Source organism: Chiroxiphia lanceolata, chromosome 4 (assembly GCF_009829145.1).
Source record: "Chiroxiphia lanceolata isolate bChiLan1 chromosome 4, bChiLan1.pri, whole genome shotgun sequence".
Taxonomy (NCBI): domain Eukaryota; kingdom Metazoa; phylum Chordata; class Aves; order Passeriformes; family Pipridae; genus Chiroxiphia; species Chiroxiphia lanceolata.
Window position 1 is genome coordinate 14,095,634 of NC_045640.1, and position 18,791 is coordinate 14,114,424.

General features: G+C 38.0%; 1 protein-coding gene across 5 annotated transcripts; it reads left to right on the forward strand.

Moving 5' to 3' along the window:
* The first annotated feature begins 26 nt into the window (after positions 1-26).
* LYAR (Ly1 antibody reactive) lies at positions 27-11,159 on the forward strand. 5 transcript variants are annotated; one of them, XM_032686057.1, is made up of 9 exons: positions 27-102; positions 895-1,083; positions 1,471-1,585; positions 4,749-4,856; positions 6,243-6,326; positions 8,200-8,536; positions 8,802-8,885; positions 9,505-9,590; positions 9,890-11,159. In XM_032686057.1, the coding sequence occupies exons 2-9, from the start codon at positions 962-964 to the stop codon at positions 10,022-10,024; spliced, it is 1,071 nt and encodes a 356-aa protein (XP_032541948.1). In that variant the 5' UTR covers positions 27-102; positions 895-961; the 3' UTR covers positions 10,025-11,159. The 5 variants fall into 5 exon arrangements, with proteins under 5 accessions (XP_032541948.1, XP_032541952.1, XP_032541950.1 ...); XM_032686061.1 differs by lacking the exon at positions 27-102 and adding an exon at positions 146-205; XM_032686059.1 differs by lacking the exon at positions 27-102 and adding an exon at positions 260-280.
* The last annotated feature ends 7,632 nt before the right edge of the window (positions 11,160-18,791 follow it).

An 18,791-nucleotide genomic window follows, 5' to 3' on the forward strand; every position in this document is an offset into this window, starting at 1 on the left:
GGGGGCGGCGCAGGCGCCGGGCGGAGCGGGGCCGAGGCGCGGCGGGAACAGGGCGGCGGCACGTGCCGCGCGGGGCGGCTGCGGGAGGCGGCGGCCGCTGAGGTGCGGGGGTGCAGGGGTGCAGGGGACGGGAATGGGAATGGGAATGGGAGAGAGAGAGAGCAGGAGCGGGAGAGGCGGCACGGCATCAGCGGCTGCCGGCCAGGAGCGCGGGTGGCGGGTACGCTTATGGCCGGGCTTCCCCTCGGCAGCGCCGCTCGCCTGGACCCGGCCGGGCCGGGTCTGCTGAGGGGAGCGGGACGGAAGGGCCGGGGGAGGTCGTGCCGGGAAAAGGAGGCGGATCGGGGTGGTGGGTACAGGGATTGCTGGTTCCTGGGTTGGGGGTTATTGTTTCTCTGGTTGGGTGGTGGTAATGGGGGGTCATTAGTTCCCCGGTTGGGGCGGTGGGTATGGGGTTTAGTGGTTCCTGGGTCGGGGTCAGTGGGTATGGGGTTTAGTGGCTCCTGGGTCGGGGTCATGGATATGGAGGTTACTGGTTCCCGGTTTGGGGTGGTGGGTGTGGGGGTCACTGGTTCCTGGATTGGGGGTCACTGGTTCCCATGTTGGGGTGGCAGGTACGGGGATTGCCGATTCCTCGTTTGGGGTGGCGGGTACAGGGGTTACTGGTTCCTTGTTTGGGGGTTACTGGTTCCCAGGTTGGGGTGGTGAGTACTGGGAGTGCTGGTTCCCGGGTCGCTGCTCTCCCCTGTGCTCAGGGTGTCAGGCAAGGCGAGCTCCTGCACCTGCAGGATGGGACTGCTCGCCCCGTCTGTGGGTGGGTGCACGTGCAGGTGCTTTTCGGCCATCCGCGTGTTTTTTCCAAGCTGTAAGTGTAAGATCTCTTTGTGTTTCTAGGGTTGTGCTTGTATGTGGAGGAAGGAGATTGTACCCAGTTCTTGGAAGCTCCCGACCACTCGCCAACATGGTAGTTTTCACATGCAATGCATGTGGAGAAGCTGTGAAGAAAGCACAGGTTGAAAAGCATGTGAACATCTGCAGAAACTGTCAGTGCCTGTCTTGCATGGATTGTGGCAAGGATTTCTGGTAGGTAAAGGATGTGAAATAGCTTTTCTCACTCTGTAGAGGTTGTCACAAATACAAGTTTTTTCTGTGGTTTTTTAGAATTAAATGTGGCTACGTCTGAATAATAATATTTGTATTTAAAAAATATATGTGTTCTTATAGAAATTCAGGCTTAATCATCCAAGTTTGAACCCCACAGACAGCTAAACCTCAACAGTAAACAGACATCAGCGACAGAGCTTTCAACTTCTGATCATCAACAGGTGTTATTTACTCTGCTACTGCAGAGAGAGTGAAATTGGCAATAATGTTCTTTTTGGAACATACTTAATTTGTTGATTAGGTGTTGCACGTTTCAAAGGACTGAAGCATCTCTGTGACCTGTGGTTAAAAATCTCGTATGTTCAGGGGTGATGACTATAAGGAACATATGAAGTGCGTAAGTGAAGACCAGAAATATGGTGGAAAAGGTTTTGAAGCCAAAACTAACAAAGGAGATGCCAAACAGCAGGAGTGGATTCAGGTAAGTTTGTATTATATACAGATATGATAAATAACTATTGTTTATAATCGTTATAGACACTAAAAAGGCTATACTGGATCAAACCAGAGATCTGTTTTTCCCAATATCCTCAACTTTCTTTTGACATGTCTTAGGTAGGTCTTTTGCTTATCCTGGTAAGAAATACATCTTTTGTTTGTTTTGAATTTATCTCTTACTAGTTTGATTTAATGTAGTTTTCTCAGTTGCATGCTGAGTGTGTGCTCCAGGCTGAGAAATTCTACCCTGCTCAGTTGTTCTTCATATTTAAGTTATCTCTTTGGTCCTGTGAAGTCTTCCCAGTTCTACTGTATGCTTGTGAAATAGAGTTGAAAATATGGATGAACCATAGATTTACTATGTGTCATAATGATGTTTTCTGTGTCCTTCTTTGTATCTTTCAAAGTGATTTTTACCAGTCAATATATTTTTGTGGGTTTTTTTTTTTTGGTTTTGTTTTTTTGCTGCTGCTGATCATTGTGATGGCATTTTCATGGAATTGGTTGTTTTAAACCCAATATCTTGTGTCTAAGCTCCAGCGATCAACTTAAAGCCTGCCATTTTAGATGTGAAGATTGCTTTTCCTTTGCATCCTGCTTTACATGAATTTGTGGCTGTAATTCACCCTTTTATTACCTAGTCACTCACTTTCTTAAAATCTTTCTGCAATCCTTATAGTCCTCATCCTGAATAGCTTCACAATCATCAGGAAAATTTTCCTGTCCTCTTGTCGGATATTTTGTAAATATGTTGAACAAGAGAGGCTCCAGCACAGATGAAAATGTCTAATACCCTTTCTGTCTTGTGCAAGAATCTGCCCTCTTAAGGCTCTTCGTTGATTTGTGGAAGGAACTCAAACCCCATTTAAAACCCCATTAGTAATAAGTTAATCACCTTCATACATGAATTGGTTGATTTCTGTCTTGTATAGAACACAACCTAACAAGGTACTAAGCTACACACACACGCAAGGTATATGAGTAATACATTCAAACATGAGTAGTGGTTGAGATTGAACGTGGTTTGAGGACATTGTTAAAGGCAGCATGATGTGAGAGCTATTGCTCATGAACACTGTAAGCCTGCCTCAGAAGTAAGTTCTTCCTACACAGAAAGCTGAGGGATTATTACCAAACACCCTTTTCCAATAGTCTTAACACATCCACAAAACCTTAGTACAGGAAGACTCTCCAGTGTCCAGTGGCTGCATCTTTAAGTTCCAGGAAGCTCAGCCGTTTTTCACCCCCACAAGCAGCAGTGCTGTTCAAGGAACTGCCATGAGGAACTGCCCTGGCCTAATCTCTGTTCTCTTGTGCTGACACCCATAGCATGGGAATATCCTGAACAGTCTTACAGGGATTAGTGGTTGCGGAAGCTGGCACTGCTGCCAAAAGAAAAGGATATCAAACTGTGTGTAGTGGTTTGGACTTTGTTTTCCCCCAGAGGATAAGAAAAGTGGTAGACCCCAAGGGGTGGAAACCCCTGGAAGTTTTGAAATTCTGTCCAATGAGCGCTCCTGCAAAAATGTAAACATACCACAACCAAACGGAAGAGAAGAGTGGTAGTTTTGGGTTAGAAGAAGCAGCCATGTTGTGAGCCACGAGAGGAAGGGGCTCTGAGCCCCTCGGGGCCTGTGGCCCCCCCCCCTCAGCCCCAGTTGGGGGCTACAGAGACTTGGAACAGTGTTAAGCTGGACTATGTGTCTGTAGCTGTGAGCTGGAGGATGTTTTCCATCGTGAGTGAGCAGAGACAGAGCAGAAGCGGCGGCAGCGTCCAGAGGTTATGGCTAAAAGCCAACTGATAAGACCTGAACCAGGGAAGCAGCAGAAACAGCATGCAGCCAAGGAAGACTCAGAGCTGCTCAAGCTGAGGTAGAGAACCAGCAGCAGAGAACAGAGCTAAGTTTCTACAGAGAGAAAGCTTGGGGGTAAGGACTGCAAAACTCCCCTAAACCTCGTTGGAGACCCCTCCAAAAATGGAGGGGGTGGACTCTTACTGATTAGAAGTCCTAGATGGAGTAGAGGAGCTAAGAAGCTCAGTCGTCCTGAGAGCTCAGCCAGGATGGTGTGTGGAGGTTGACCTTGAGGCCCTCCCTTGCTGCAAGCTACAAAGAAGCTCGCAGCCATCTTTGAGGCAGGGCACAGGAGCTCTGCAAGGGGCTGAGTCCCCCGAAGATAAGGACCGTCGCGAAGACCCCCTGTGCTTCGTGATATGACGTGGTGATAGCGCCCTTGTCCTGGGAAACGCAGCCCACGGAAGACTCCTCGTTTGGAGAGACGAGTGGCCGAGGGGGATACCCCCTCGTGAGTGCTGGCAGAGATCCAACTATCAGCTGCTGCAAGAAACAGAAGAGAGAGAGAGAGCCTGCTGCCTTAGAAGATGCTGCTGCTTAGTGACTGCTACTCTGAAAAAGCTGCTGCCCTGAGAGACTGGAAGGGATCTGTCCTTCTTTCCCTCCTGGACTTATTATTTGGAGGGGAGAAGAGATCTGATCCATTGTAAATACTTATGTCATAGTAGACATAGCTAAGGTTGTGTATAATGTATTGTAGTATTTATTTGTATAGTCACTGTAATATATTCCCTTTCCCCTATTCTGAGTCTGGTTGTGTTTTGTCTGGAAAAACCCATCTCACATTGGGTTGAGATGTGGGAGGGGGATGGAGCTGGGGAATTGGATTTTTGGACTATCTCAAACCATGACACTGTGGCATCTAAGTAAGCCTGATTTTTCACAATTAACTCCAGAAGCTTGCAAAAAAACGATAAGTTGACAATTGCTTTTCTTAATAAAGGTCTTTTTCATGCTGCAAGAATCCCTAATATGGTACAGTTTCTTTACTTTAAAATGTATTATTACAGATTGTAACTTGTACATCAGAAAGCACTGGTGAGCAGTCCTGCTTGCCTGTGCTTACTGTATAGGTATAAATGCTTAGATAGGTAACTTTGATGCATCTGATGATCTGTGATTAAACCAAAGATCAGTCTTTTTCTCATGCATTTTGAACATTTCCTGTGAACAGACTATACCAGCTGTGGGTGCTGGGTGATTCTCTCCAGTGTACTTCTAACTTGCACTCCTTGGATGTACCATTAGATCCTTATGCTGCTTTTCTGATTTAATTCTGTTTTTGTTATTTAGAAAATCCATGAAGTAATGAAGAAGCCAAATATAAGCCCTAAAGTGCGGAACATCCTGGAGCAGATGCGTGCCTTTGATAACATTCCAAGAAAAAAAGTAAAGTTTCAGGTATGTTTTAATGGAGATTTGTAGTAATCTATGCAGTGAGCTTAAAAACAGACTTTCTTAGGAAGTGCTACTCTCTTTTAACAAAGGTGGGACAAATTGCTTATTTGGGCATTGGTACAGATGGTGCAATGCCTGACTTTCAAATAGGCAATATTTGTAAAATACATTTCTGTGCTTAAAAGGACTCTTTGTGTGCCAGTTTAACTAGGTATTAAGCCAGAGACTCACCATTTAAGCATAATCTTTAAATTGTTCTTTTTTCAATACCTTTCTTTTTTCCCTATTTCCAATTTCTATTGAATGTCCAAATTCTTAGACATACTTTTAAAGATTTTTTACTTCTCTGGCTTTGTTTTTCCCTGGTGAAGGCAAGATCTTGTTTTGAGAGTTTTCCTGTTACTCAGTATTCTGACAGAATCTTCCACACCGCACGCTTCACTAAAGTAAATTCCAAATGTTTCATGTGGTATCAGTAAAGAATTACTGACAAGCTGCCTTTTTTTTTTCTCCTCTCTGTTTTGTGCCTCAGATGGTGAGGCTGAGAGAAGATCATGCTTGCTTCCAAAGCACTCAGATAGAACCTAATAGAGCTGTGGTGAAATTGCTGCTAGTGAGCTGAAGGTTAAAGTATTTTTCTAGAAAGTTAATGTTCTAAGCAGGGAAAATTATATTGTCAAGAAGCCACTTTCTTTTTGGTAATATATGTTGCAGTGAAAGATCAAATGTTTTTGCAGTTCTTTGTTCAATTTACTAATGCACCTTTCCTGGGATTTTCAGTGCAATGCAAAAATCTTTACATTAGGTTTTATATAGAATTCCATGTTTCTAAAAGTTGATCTGTTGCTGATACTGTAAACAGATAAGTAGAAATTTATGGCTTTGTTTCACCAGGAGCTCCTGCAATAACCCAAACAACTTTCAAATGTTTGCATCGAGACATTTGTTTAAATTTTACTTTTCTGTAATAAACTAAGGAGGAGCATGACTAGTGTGTGTCCAGTACACAAATAAATAAGATCAGATCATTAATGTTTTAACTCATGGGAACAGTCAGAAGGTTTGGTAGGACATTAACATAATCCTCAAGCTTTTGAATACAAGTGGTTATCTTCTGTATATACTTAACCTCTTTGGGATTGCTATTGGTGAGGCAATTCAGAGAGTGGTGTAGCCTCATAACAGTACATAGGCATTATGTACATAGCCATAGTACAATTTAGTAAGGAGGTTTGAGAGATTCATAGCAGTAACTTGTAACCAGATCTTAGTCAAAAGCAGTGATTAGATTCTTAAATGAAAAATAAACCCAAGAACCAAATATATGGTAATTAAGAAAGAAAATCAGAGGTGCACATTTTCAGTTATTGCTGTTTTTTCCCTGCACAGAATTGGATCAAGAACAGTTTGAGAATTACTAACAGCACTTTACAAGATCAGGTGTGGGATGTTTTCTCAGAAGCAACCAGAAAGGTAAGTTAAGTTAGAGGTACAACATCATACAACAAGAATGCGGTTCAAAATGCTGGAAGGAAAGCCTTTCAGACTCCTTTTGTAGATGCTGGCAGAAATATTGTCTCCTGTTATAACCATGGATTCTGTTATAATGTAATATTTCTAGACTGAATTGCTTACTTGTGGAACAGACTGTCACTGAAGTAGTTGTGAATACTGGGTAGGTTGTGATTGAAAACTTGGACACAGTGACACGATTGTGACATGATAATCAGAAGGCTAATTCAACTTAATGCTACTAGTACATAAAGAAAGGAAAACCCACTACCTTTATCTTTGGTTCCAGTCTTTTAGCACACACTGGGATGGAATCAAATATCTTTTCAGAACTTTACTGGCCCCAAATTTATGTGTATTGGACTGAAAAATTAACAGCACCCAGTTCACCTATCTTACTAGTGGGGAGAGAGAAGATCCTCCAGTTCATGACGGAAATTCCTCCCACTTCTTTGTCCAAATTGTGGACTCACCCTGACCTTTTTGTCAGTGCCTAATTCTTTGCTATTTCATTACTAGCTTAGCACGTTTTGGTAGGGTGGTGTTGTGATTGTGTACATGTATTGCTTCTATTAGAAGGCTGTCACAGATCTCATTTCTCTGTTGAGGTAAAGATGCTCTCCCCCCACATTCTTTTGAGGAAGAGTGTAGGCATAGATTTGGCATTAATCCCATGTTGATTATGCTTCATGTTTCTGATTTGATGATTCCAGTTAAATCTATTTGCAGTTTTTCTGAAGAATCCAAATATAAGAGCCAGGAAGGAAAGAAATACATTTTTTAAAGGATATGAACATAATATTAGCTCTGGACATTGAATTTGAAGTACATTGTTTTGCTGGAACATTAATACTGAGTCGACAGAACTTCATTTAAGTCATAAAATATTCTCTCTTGACTTAAACTGATTTTTAAAGAAAATAAATCTTCAATCTGAAAAACTTCTGTTTAAATACAAACAATTTGCATTGTCCATAGAGCATAGCATTAAAGTAAAATATATAGCACAGTTTTCTTGCTCAGATAATTTCAATGCACCTTTAAGAGTTCTTAAAAAAAGTCTTAAGATATTCTTTGTAAAACATACCTTGAATTTTATGTACTCAATGGACATTCAAATTTAATTGAAATTACTCCTTACAAAACCATGTTGGTGTTAAGTTGCCCTGTGTAAAGATCTATTATCTTACTAAATAGCCACACTAACATTTCAGTAATTGTATTTCACTAGTAATTATTAAATTTAAAGTTAAAATTAAATTTTTTTTTTTTCATTAATATATTCATTCTTCAACAAGAAAATAATTATCAGCCAAGGAATGTTAGAAGCAGACCAAATATATTAAGGTGAGAAAAGTAAAATTAAAACAACCAGAAGTGCCTTTGTTAACATCATGCTATAACGGTTTGTTGTCCCAGACATATCCCAAGACAGGGAACTGGGTGGCAAAACTAAGATTATTACTCAAGGGCTGTATATTTGGGAATAGGTTCTGTATGTTGCTGTAATGTTTTGCTTGTGTAAATCAAAGAGTTGTCACTCCCTTAATTACATTTAGCAATTATGTTAAAACACATGGACATTTACTTCAACTAGAAATTATATATGTTGTAAGATAACATTTCTTCTTTGACATTAATTAGCATTTAGTCTTTAGTTAAAAGAGGAATCAGACACACTCGTGCTATTTCTCAGGTATCTGGTGTTACCAGATGTAAGAAATTTAATTGATTTTGAGAAATTAGTGTTCTTCATAAATTTTGTAGTAGGGGAAAGTTGCAGTGTCAAAACAAGGCATGTAAAAATTGTAATAATCTTCTTTTTCAACAAAAGATTTCAAATGAAAAAGAACAGGACAAACCACCACAGAAGGAAGAGCGCCAGTCTGCAGAAACTGAGGAAAAAACAGTGGCAGAAGAAAATGGAACTACAGATGATAAAGTTGAGAGGAAAAAGAATAAGAGAGAACGAAAAGAAGAGAGACAAAAGAACAAAAAGAAGGAGAAAAAAGATTTGAAATTAGAAAACCAGTCAGAGGTAAAAAAGAGTAAAAAGTCCAAGAAAGGAAAGGAGAGCGTGGAGAATGAATTTGAGACAAATGGAAATGGCCATCAGGGTGCAGTTGAAGAGGAAACAAAAGTAAAGAAACGCAAACATAAACATGTAGAAGGTATTCATTATACAACTTATATTTTTGTTTGTTTTGAAGATGCTTTTTCTCAGTTCCAGAGCTTAATAAATTACCTAAGTAGAATTTTTAAGTAGGAAGTTGCATATACAAATTAGATTATTTTTTAACAGTGATTGCACAGTTCTTTTTTATAATCTGAACCTCTTAGCAAATATAAACTCATGTTAGAAGAACAGAACTTTAAGTCATGTCAGAACTTTTCTTCTGGTTCTAAATTTTTTTGTGTATGTTTATCCAATTCCAGCTCCCGAGGAACCTCCTATCAAAACAAAGAAAATGAAAACCGAAAACACCAATGACAACAAAAAAAGTGTGGGAACTAATAAAGGTATTCCTAAAGAGACAATTTAGTTAATTTAAAAACTATCTTGCAAAAGACCTAATGCAGATTATAAATACAGTGCTTCTGCAGGAAACCATGAAATACATTGTGCTGCAACATACATAAATGTATATTCAATATACACACCAGGTCAGAGTAAGTAGCCTGTGCTGCACTTCACACCTGACACTGAATTACTTCTCTCAGTTGTTGCTTCAGCTGTGCTGGCAACCTCTGGCTACATTTGGTTCCACTGGGCAGTGAGGAATCTGGTGTGTTTGTTTCACCACAACAGGTCTCTTCCCTGCACATTAGCCAGCACAGGGGAAAAAGGAAAAAGCTCTCTTGGACCTCCTGGTATCTCTCATTTTTGCTCAGTGAATCATAAATTGGATTTCAGATGTGTCAGACCTTAGTTTATGCTTGGATAAAGCTACTTCTTCCTATCATCCAACACATTGTGGCTGTTGCTTGAACATACAGATTGTTATTTGAGAACTACCAATTAATGACCTCTGAAGGTGGTATTTGACTGCCCATGCTCTAAGCTTGAGGAGACAGGACCTTCCTAACTATACTAGAGAAGAAGACCTGGCAATGCCTAATTTTACTAATTATTTTCTAGGTAAATTCAACTGGAATGGAACCATCAAAGCTGTTCTGAGACAGGCTCCAGACAATGAAATTTCAATTAAAAGACTAAGAAAAAAGGTATGGTAAAACATGGGGTTTTTTTATCTCCTTTTGTCTTGTGAATTTCTTTCTGTAATGCTGAAGTTTGTAAAATCCTGGTTTGACATTATTTAACAGAACATCAATTGACAGAATGTCAACTGAAGGATGGGTTCTTTATTGCTTACTGAGTTACGGAAGAAATTCAGTGCTAATTCTGCAAAGAAATTATAGCATCATAGATTCTATGCTACTTCTAATACAGTAACATGAATGTATTACTGCTTAAAGTGGAGTCATCTTTACTAACTAAAAACTATTCCTCTGTCTTTGTGCAGGTTATAGCTCATTTTTACGCTGTAGCTGCTGAACAGTACAAATCAGAAGAGGAGATCCTTGTCACATTTAATAAGAAAGTGAATAACAATCCCAAATTTAAAGTTCGGAAGGACAAAGTGAAACTTGTGAAATAAAAGTTTGCATACTTTGCTGCTGTGTTTTAATCTTGCAGAGGGAGTCAAACTCTTCTGTCACCTGTACAAATACTATGCATTGGTCTGGAATTGTATATGTGAAAGCAGAATTTAACTTTTAATACTGGGCTCGTTTTTCTAGATTGATCACAGAACATTTTCAGATACTTTATTTTTTGATTTTATGGAAAATGTATATTTTCTGGTACAAGTTTTAAGAGACATTGAAAATAATTACTGCCTACTGTATTAAAATTCTCCCAGTAATGGATATAATTTATAGGCATGAACGTTTTACCTGGACCTAGGTTGTGTGGCTTTTTGCAGAAACCATTTTAAGAGCAAAGAGGATTTTCATATTAAAAAACCCACTGTGGAATAAATGTTTTGTTATGTTCAAATCCAAAATGGCATGACTGATATCCCCTTTACACAGTGTAGCTAGTGTATGCAGGCTTTAATAAACCGCTAAGTCTGTGTTGTAAAATGTGTAATTATAGTGTCTCAGATTTGTGTGTGCAATATTGCACATTCAGTGAAAATCTAAAGACTCAGTTACCTGGATATGCACTGCTACTGGAAGGCTTGATTAGTAATGCAACTGCCTTCAATATAAGTGGTTACATGGACCAAAAATTGACTGATGAAACCAATTACTTTAAAATACCACCTTAAATATAATAAATCTTGTCACTTTACAATTGTATAATAAATCCACAGATTATAAATTATTTGAAGAGGCTGTTACAGTGCAGTCACCGAAACAATTTAAGTAGACCAGATATGTTACACATATGTAAGAGACAGAGTTGCCTGGGGAAAGTTCCTTGAAGTTTTATAGGTTTTTACTGAAATGCAAAATACTTCCATCTAGAAAGTTTCCTACCATGAAATAGTCTGTTACAAACAGTGGTAGAAAGCAGTTGATGGTATGGTGTTTTTTTTAAAAAATGCCTTAGTGATTTCGAGTAGATACACTTCTATAAAACTCCATAGTAAAAAATACCTGAATTTATAGACATATTGAATATATTAAAAGTATTAATATGAAAAAATTACCTGTCTGATACACTGGGTCCCGTTTTTCTGAGTACATATTTGTCTTATAGAAGTTGCAGTAAAAGCACCTAATAAATTTAAGATCTCTTCGTTAAGTGTTTGTTGTTAATTCATGAAAAATGGTTTTGGAGATAAATAGAATAAAATTTATTTACAGACATGAGAAGAGAGTGAGAAGTTGAGAACATTTAAAAAGTTTAGGGGGTTTTGTTGTTTTTTTTTTTTAAATTTAGGACATAAAAGGTCAGTGAAATTGAAATCAATACAGTGCAATTTCTTCACTCACTGTATTAATTTTACAACAGATACTGCTACGTTAAGATCACAAACAGGTTTGTGAAAGTAATTGTTTCATGTTTTCATGGGGGTTTTTGTTTGTTTTTTGTTTAGAATTAATTCCAAATTATGACATTCCCTTACACTTCTCATCTTCAATTGTTGTTGACCACAGCACGTGTTTGACACACATATTGAAGCATTTGCTGAACTTCTTCCTACACTTCAAAAGGCCAGTTCCGTGTCCACAAACCAGGATTATCTTCTGTCTCTCTGCCCTGGCTTCCATCATCCAGCTGGTCCCAGCTGCCTTGTTGTGTTGTGGGAGGGCTTTGTAGCTGGGGTCAGTTCCTGAGCAGGGCAGCAAGTTGTGGAGTGGCACTACTGGCCGTGCTACTGCTGGCACCTGCGGTACCCACACGTGTTCTCAATCAGGGCCCTGCTGTTTTCTTGACTTGCTCATCAGCTGCATCTTTTTTTTCCTTTTTCAAACTGGTAAGGGCAGTTTGGATTATTTATGCTGTGCATTTGAAAATAAATATTCACAGTAAATTCATACTTTGGAGTATTGCAATTTGTCTTTCACATCTTGGGAGAATGATGGTTTCTCCTCATGGAAAGCACCAGCATTTTCTAATCTACAGACAAGCTGATCTATATCTGATGGAAACAAGAACCAAAAAGAAGGTCCAAAGTTGTGCAACAGTATTTTTAAAGCATTTTAAAGCACCTTTCCCCACCATTTTCTTTTTCCTGTGCTTTCAGGGCAAAGAGGCATTGCTTAATGCCACACTGCAGAATCATGCAGCTGATGGATGTGCACTTTTTGTTGTGTTTTTCTCAGCTGCAACCAACCAACAGTAATATTCAGAAGGAACTTTCTTATACTTGCAGCTGCCAATCTAGATTCTGAGGAAAAAAGAGGGAGCCCTTCAAACTTTTGCAGAAGCAGAAAAGCTACTGTAAGACATATAACTTTTAAAAAAGGAGATAGGGTAGCACCAGTATGAATTCTATTTTATGTGTTTCCTAGTTTAGTTGCATGAATTTATACCATTAAAGCTAGTATTTTAGTACAGTTTTTGTACAGAAAAATCTCAATAAATGAGAATGTAAATAGAGTTCTGATTTTACCAGCAAGACCTGGGTGTTATAGTATGAAAAAAAGTCATTAAATATTTACTTTGTAACTTCATATTTTACACTTGCATTTCAAATTGAGATGTGAAAACAGATAAAATTAATGTTAACAATTTACAGTTTTCCAGTATTCACTCAGTACTGTAACCACAGGGGATTACTTTGCTGTAACATGGATCAGGGTACTGAAAAATTAGTGCAAGAGAATGCTTTTATAAAGCTTCTCTTAGCATTTAATACAAATTGACAATATCATGTGGAATTTTTTTAAATTTTCTTTTCCATCAATTATATGTTTAAGCGATCACTGTTAATGTGAAGTCACAGTAAACTTAGTAGAGACCATCAGGTAACAGTAATGTAGCATTACAGAATGTTCCAGAATATGTTTTAGTGATTTTTTTTTTAAACAGCATAATAGAGCTCCATAATAAAATAAGCCTTGCTGTTAAAGTTTTCCTTTCTAAAAGAGTGCATTGGAAATTGAGTGTCTGTGGCAGGGTGGGGAAGGAAGAAGCAATGTGAATTAGAAAATTGTTTCAAGCTAGTGGCTTTCACTATAAGTATAGTATAAGCACTTGAGCAGGAAGTTTAATCACTGGAAGAAAAAAAAATCTTCAAAGGACAGCTACTTACTTGTTGTGCTCAGCCCTCCACTGTTCTGGTGCATTAGAGTAGTTCATTCTTCTTTCTCCAGTGAAAACCGATCCTCCCACCTGGTGCTATAATCCGATTGCATCAGTACAATGCAGTCAGCCCCCGACAGGAGTAGTGGCTCGTAGCTGATGACCACAGGATACAGAGACCCAACACATGATTCCAGTCGGAAACCTTTAAGGCTGTAACACTCACCTTTATTAAGGAAATAAGAGAGCAAATATTAAACTTTTTGTGTGAGATAAGTGAAAAAAAGGCATATTGTTCTGTACATTGAGCTGTATTCACAGGTTACAAGATATCTCAGTCAATATATTCAACATTTACCCCTTTCTTCTCCCAATTTAGCCATCAAGAAAAAAAAAATAAGTCCTCTAAGATTCTTTTCTGCTCTGTCAGCCAAGAAAAGGAGCATCTTATGTTTCCCATTTGTACTTTTACAGGAAGCGTTACTTTATATTGAATTCTAAATTTCACTTGGACCAGAGGAAGTTTTAGTAGTAACTTTCCTTTACACTTGTTAAGACACAATTCCTTTTGCCCCTGTAATCTACTGCTTTTCTTTGCACTTCTTGGAATTCCTTTTGCACCTGAATCCTCGTGCTTTTATGCTCTTGCAGTGTAAAAGTTGTAAAACCTTCAAGCTTTTTGCTTAAATTGAACTTTATTCTGCAAGACTGCAGATCACAGAGCTTTCTCAAACACATCTTATTTTTTATTTATCCTTTCTTTTAAAATTTATTTTACAAGACTTAGAATTGTTCAGTCTTTGGAGACTGTGTGTTTTGCCCTTCTTGCTACATTCTTTGTATAAAACCTGCTCTTGCTACTCAACCTCATACCTGAGTTACAGCAAAAGGAAAATACTGACTTCCTACAGAAGTAGTTTTATAGTTTCTGAAATTACTTAAAAGTAATAGGAAAACAGAAATTGTGCCTCCGTATGCCTAGCTACCTATTAAACCACTATTCTCAAACTTCTAGGTGGAATGCATTAGTACTAAATTAGTATAGAAAGCCTAACTGAGGCCTGATTACAGTCAAAATGAACTCACCTATATTTGTTTTATTAGAAAAAGATGCTTTTAAGCATACTGGAATCTTCCTCTCAGGCAGCATGACATCCATCTGAAAGTATTCAAGTCACTACCTCTCATTTAGGTGACAAACTGAATGAAAAATAATACTAGAATTCCACCTGCATTGCAGATGGCTCAAAATACACGATGTTTAGTCCTTCATTCTGTTTTTGCAGGAGCCATTTAGTGAATTTCCACGACCGAGCCATTAATGTATAAATGTAAACCATGAAATGCACTTTTATGCATTATATTTTCTTCCCTTCTGCTGGCCTTTAGCTCTTGATGATGAGAAGGAATTCAAGGAGGAAAACACACTGCATAATATCCATACGTGACAAAGGCTCATGTTTTCCGTGGATGAGACAGGACCAGAATTTTCTTCTAGACTTCTTTCTTACCATTAAAGCAAGTTCTTCACTTAATGCCTGCATTTCTGCTTTGAACTTCTAAATCAATTGCTAGTCTAAAAGGTTTGACTGACTCATACAGACATCTCTTAGAGTGTTTTAATAATTTTTTCCCAATCTATCCATTCTACCATTTACATTAACACATTTTATGGTCTGTTTCTACAATTTCTTTATCTTACACCATGAAATATGTTTCCTCTTGCTTCTTGCTGCTACAATTCTGTCTCAGCTGAACCTTTGAAAGTTCAGCTCTCTTGGTGAACTTTCAGAACTTAAGTGATTTCAGAGTTTAGCATTGGATAAGTTTTCCATGAGAAGAAAAAATATTAACTCAGCTGATACTCTTAAAGATCTATTCATATTAAGCAGATTAGTCAAAACAATATGGGAATTGTACTAACATCTCCAGACAAAATTTCAAATTGCTGAATTCAGTCTTCCTAAAGCAAACATCTTTCTCTTCCTGTCTCTCTTGGACAGTATAGCACTCTGTCAGTGTTCCCTCTAACTCTGTTGTCCAATTAATTACAATACCAGATAAAAATACATGAAAAATTGACCCTACAAGATACATAAGTGCTAATGGACTGTGAAGGATGATGGTAAAGAAAACCTGCTTATACACGAGTGAAGCATGTAAGAGCTTTGTTTTGTATTTACTTTTTTTCCACAGAAAAATTCTCCAGGCAAACAGCACGAGCTGGATCCCACACTCTACACATCAGTGAGATGTTGCTAGGCTGAACACATGAAAATGATCTGTAGTTTCCAATCTTGTTGACAGTGAGATCCACGCGCCCAAGAACCTTTGTCCCTTCTTTTTTACATCAGTGAAATCACAGGCAGTGGGGACACCAGACATCCCCAGAACTATAATTAATATGTTATCACAGCCTAAAATAATGTTAATCTCTACCAATGCAGAAATGAAGTCACATTGAAAGAGACCAATACTGCTGTACAGTGAATGTTTGATAAATAACACAGTTGAATGTCCGTGCCCACAATTGATAGTCTTTTCTGTGTGAATTAGATGTGTAATCTTCATTATTCAAAAACCAAACAAAAGTTCAGGATGTTCCTAAGTGCCCTAAGTATGAAATTCTTGTCATATTGTTACAGATGCATGGTTGCACAGACATTTTCCTCAATAAAGAAGTCGGTTTCAATAATTCCCAAGTGTTTCCTTTCCCACCCTCCCACATCTGGCCATTTGTTTTTGCCTCTCCACCACCCCCTGCCTTTTTGCAGGCTTTTAAAACCAGATCAAATCCTCAAACTGAGAGGTATTATATACCACTACTGGGGATTGAGTAGTCAAGAACAATTATAGCTGGAATACTGCTGCCAAATGCTTGTATCATTAAACTGTAGTCTTGGGAAAACATTTTGAGAGCCATTGTATTCCCTTAAGAAAGTAAGCATAGTTAAGTGAAACTAAACTCAAGAAATGATTTAGAAGAGACAGCAGGAAAATTTACTTAGCAACTTGTAGGAGAATGGTTTATCCAGATTTATTTTGGATAAATAGGATAATTTTTGGACATTTGGATAAATTTGGATTTTTTCTGGTTTTGTTTACACTTTTGAAGATGCAAGCCAGAAAGAACACTCTTCTCATTTTATATTCTTAATGCTGATTATAGCAAAAGGCATGAGTCAAACACTGACGCTACCTAATATTTAATCAGAGTAATTGAGAGTGTTGAAATGGTGTTCTATCAAACAGATACTCCAGATTAAAGTACTGGTCTGGATCAGCTATTTCTTTGTAATTTGCTGACAACTTTGAAGGTGAAGAATAACATACCTAGATAAATCAGATGGCAATATGTGGTGTGGTTTTTTCCTCTTCTCTTAGATGCAGTCTTCACCTTTCTGACCGCCTTTATCTTTCCCGCTTTCTTTTCCTTCATGGAGTTCAAATGCTTGCATGCTTATATGTAGTGCCTTCTTGGTATCAAACAAACTATTATATGCATTGTTTTCTTCCTAAAGGGTCAATTCAAGGCTGCACTGCAATTTAATACTCGCATGAGAATTCAGCTTGAGTTCAACAGTTTGTATATGGACCACATTCAGAGTCAACTGAGTTTTAACCTTCAGCTGTTTTTCAGATCTGCATTAAGTTATTCACACCAAGTGCTTTTAAGTCCTTTGCTGATTTTTTTCCATTGTACTGAATTTAAAATAGTTAAAAGAAAGCAAGATGAAAGCAAGAGAACTGTAGTACTATTTGGAGGCTTCTTTGTAACCTAGATGAGTCAGACAATGTATTTACTTTTTCACACAGTGTAAATGCTTCAGTGCAAGGACAAGGTAAAGAAAGGACTGAGAGTCTCTACACATCCAATCATTTTACTCCTGATAGTAGAAGATAAGCAGCAAATTACTATTCACTTCATTTTTATTGGTTCATGAACAGAAAGCACAGAGTATATAGCACAGCCATTCCTCAAAATGAAAAATATGTCTACACTGCATCCAACCTACTTCAGCTAAAAATTAACATAGGCAGGAGACCACCTTACTTTGGAATGAAGAAAGTTTCAACCAGGTCTTTTGTGAACAGATAACATTTGGGCTAATTTAGCTATTGACTTCTGTAATGGGGAAAAAATTATAACTATTTGCTAGAATACTAGAAAATTAATTTGTCTTCCTAAAAGTGAGAATTTAACTGGGAAGTCCAATTCTAAAATATCCAACCAGTCAAGAGACATAAAAAGTTACCATTTGTGAGTGTCATTAAGAGTTACCTGTAAATCAACATAAACCAACTAATCAGTAAACAGCAAATCCTCAGCAAGCAACAAGAAAATGAAATTCAAAATATGCAACTAGATTGCAAAATTCAGCTTGCAGTTATAGGTGAAACCCCTGAACATTTAAAGACATTCAAATAACTAACAAAACATTATTTTCTACTTGAAATAAAAGAATGCAAAGGTGTTAAATTCAGTTCCAAAAATGTGAGAACTGAATCATGCTATGCAAGAGATCGGCAATACAGTTAACAAAAAAATCGCTGCAAACTCTGTGTACATTTCGTTCACTGAATCTTCAAATTCACAAATTTCTTTCACAGACTGTTAACTAAATTTATCAGATCGAGCACCACATTTTAAAATACTTCCTAACATTTCTTCAAGGATTCTTAAACGTTAACTTGCAAGAATTAATTATCCACAATGGGCCCGTTGATTAGATGCTTCATTAATTATGTTGTTCATTTTGTCTCAGTTCAGCTCCTGATCTCTATCTACTCTTTAGCAGATTAATAATTTCTGAATCAGAGAAGCACTGCAAAAAGATCACAGGAAACATCTTAGCTCTACAAACACTGAACATGAGCGGTCTCAGTTAAGGTCAATAGTGAGTCTGGGAAGGGAAGCTCTTATTTCAGCTCTTTGCACAATACCTAGTCTGTAGGTAAACAGAAGTGGTCAGTTTAAGAACTCGAACAGATCTTAATCTTTTCAAGCATACATATTTATTTAATTGCTATGATTAAATCAAAGATACATCCTATGAATAGCTTTTGCAAAGAAAGAGCATGATTTCCTTTGTTTCTTATTTGAATCGCTAAGATGAAAGTGAAGGCTGAGGTAGTAATTCCACTCAAAGGAAATAAAACAAAGAAACCTCTATTTCATTGCTAAGAAAGCAGAGCTCTGAGCTCCCACGAGCTGTTAACTTCAAAATATTGAACTGGACTAATTAAAAAATAATCCCTGTAGTCACTGAGGACTATGATGTGGTTGGCCCTTATGTGACATATATTGTAAGGCTGGGAAAACAGTTTCTACTTACTATGACACGTCTCACATGAAATTCAGATGTAAATGAAGGCCTGACTTTATGCAGAGAAAAAAAATAATTCTGTTCTTTAATCTTTTAGGCTGAATTTACTCAAACTCAACACACAGTAATAAAGAAACCAGAAACCTTGTTTTCCTTGTCCCTAGAACCTCACTCGTCTATAAAGCAGACAAGAGGATATTCGGAAAATATAGTTATCCAGCAGGTTTAGAACTGCTTAAGAGCAGTGCAGGCCAGAGCAAGTTTAGTTTTTAGCCTAGTTAGTTTCTACCAGTTAGTCTCTACCCTTAGGACGGCCTAATATTTTTTAAAGTTTACTGA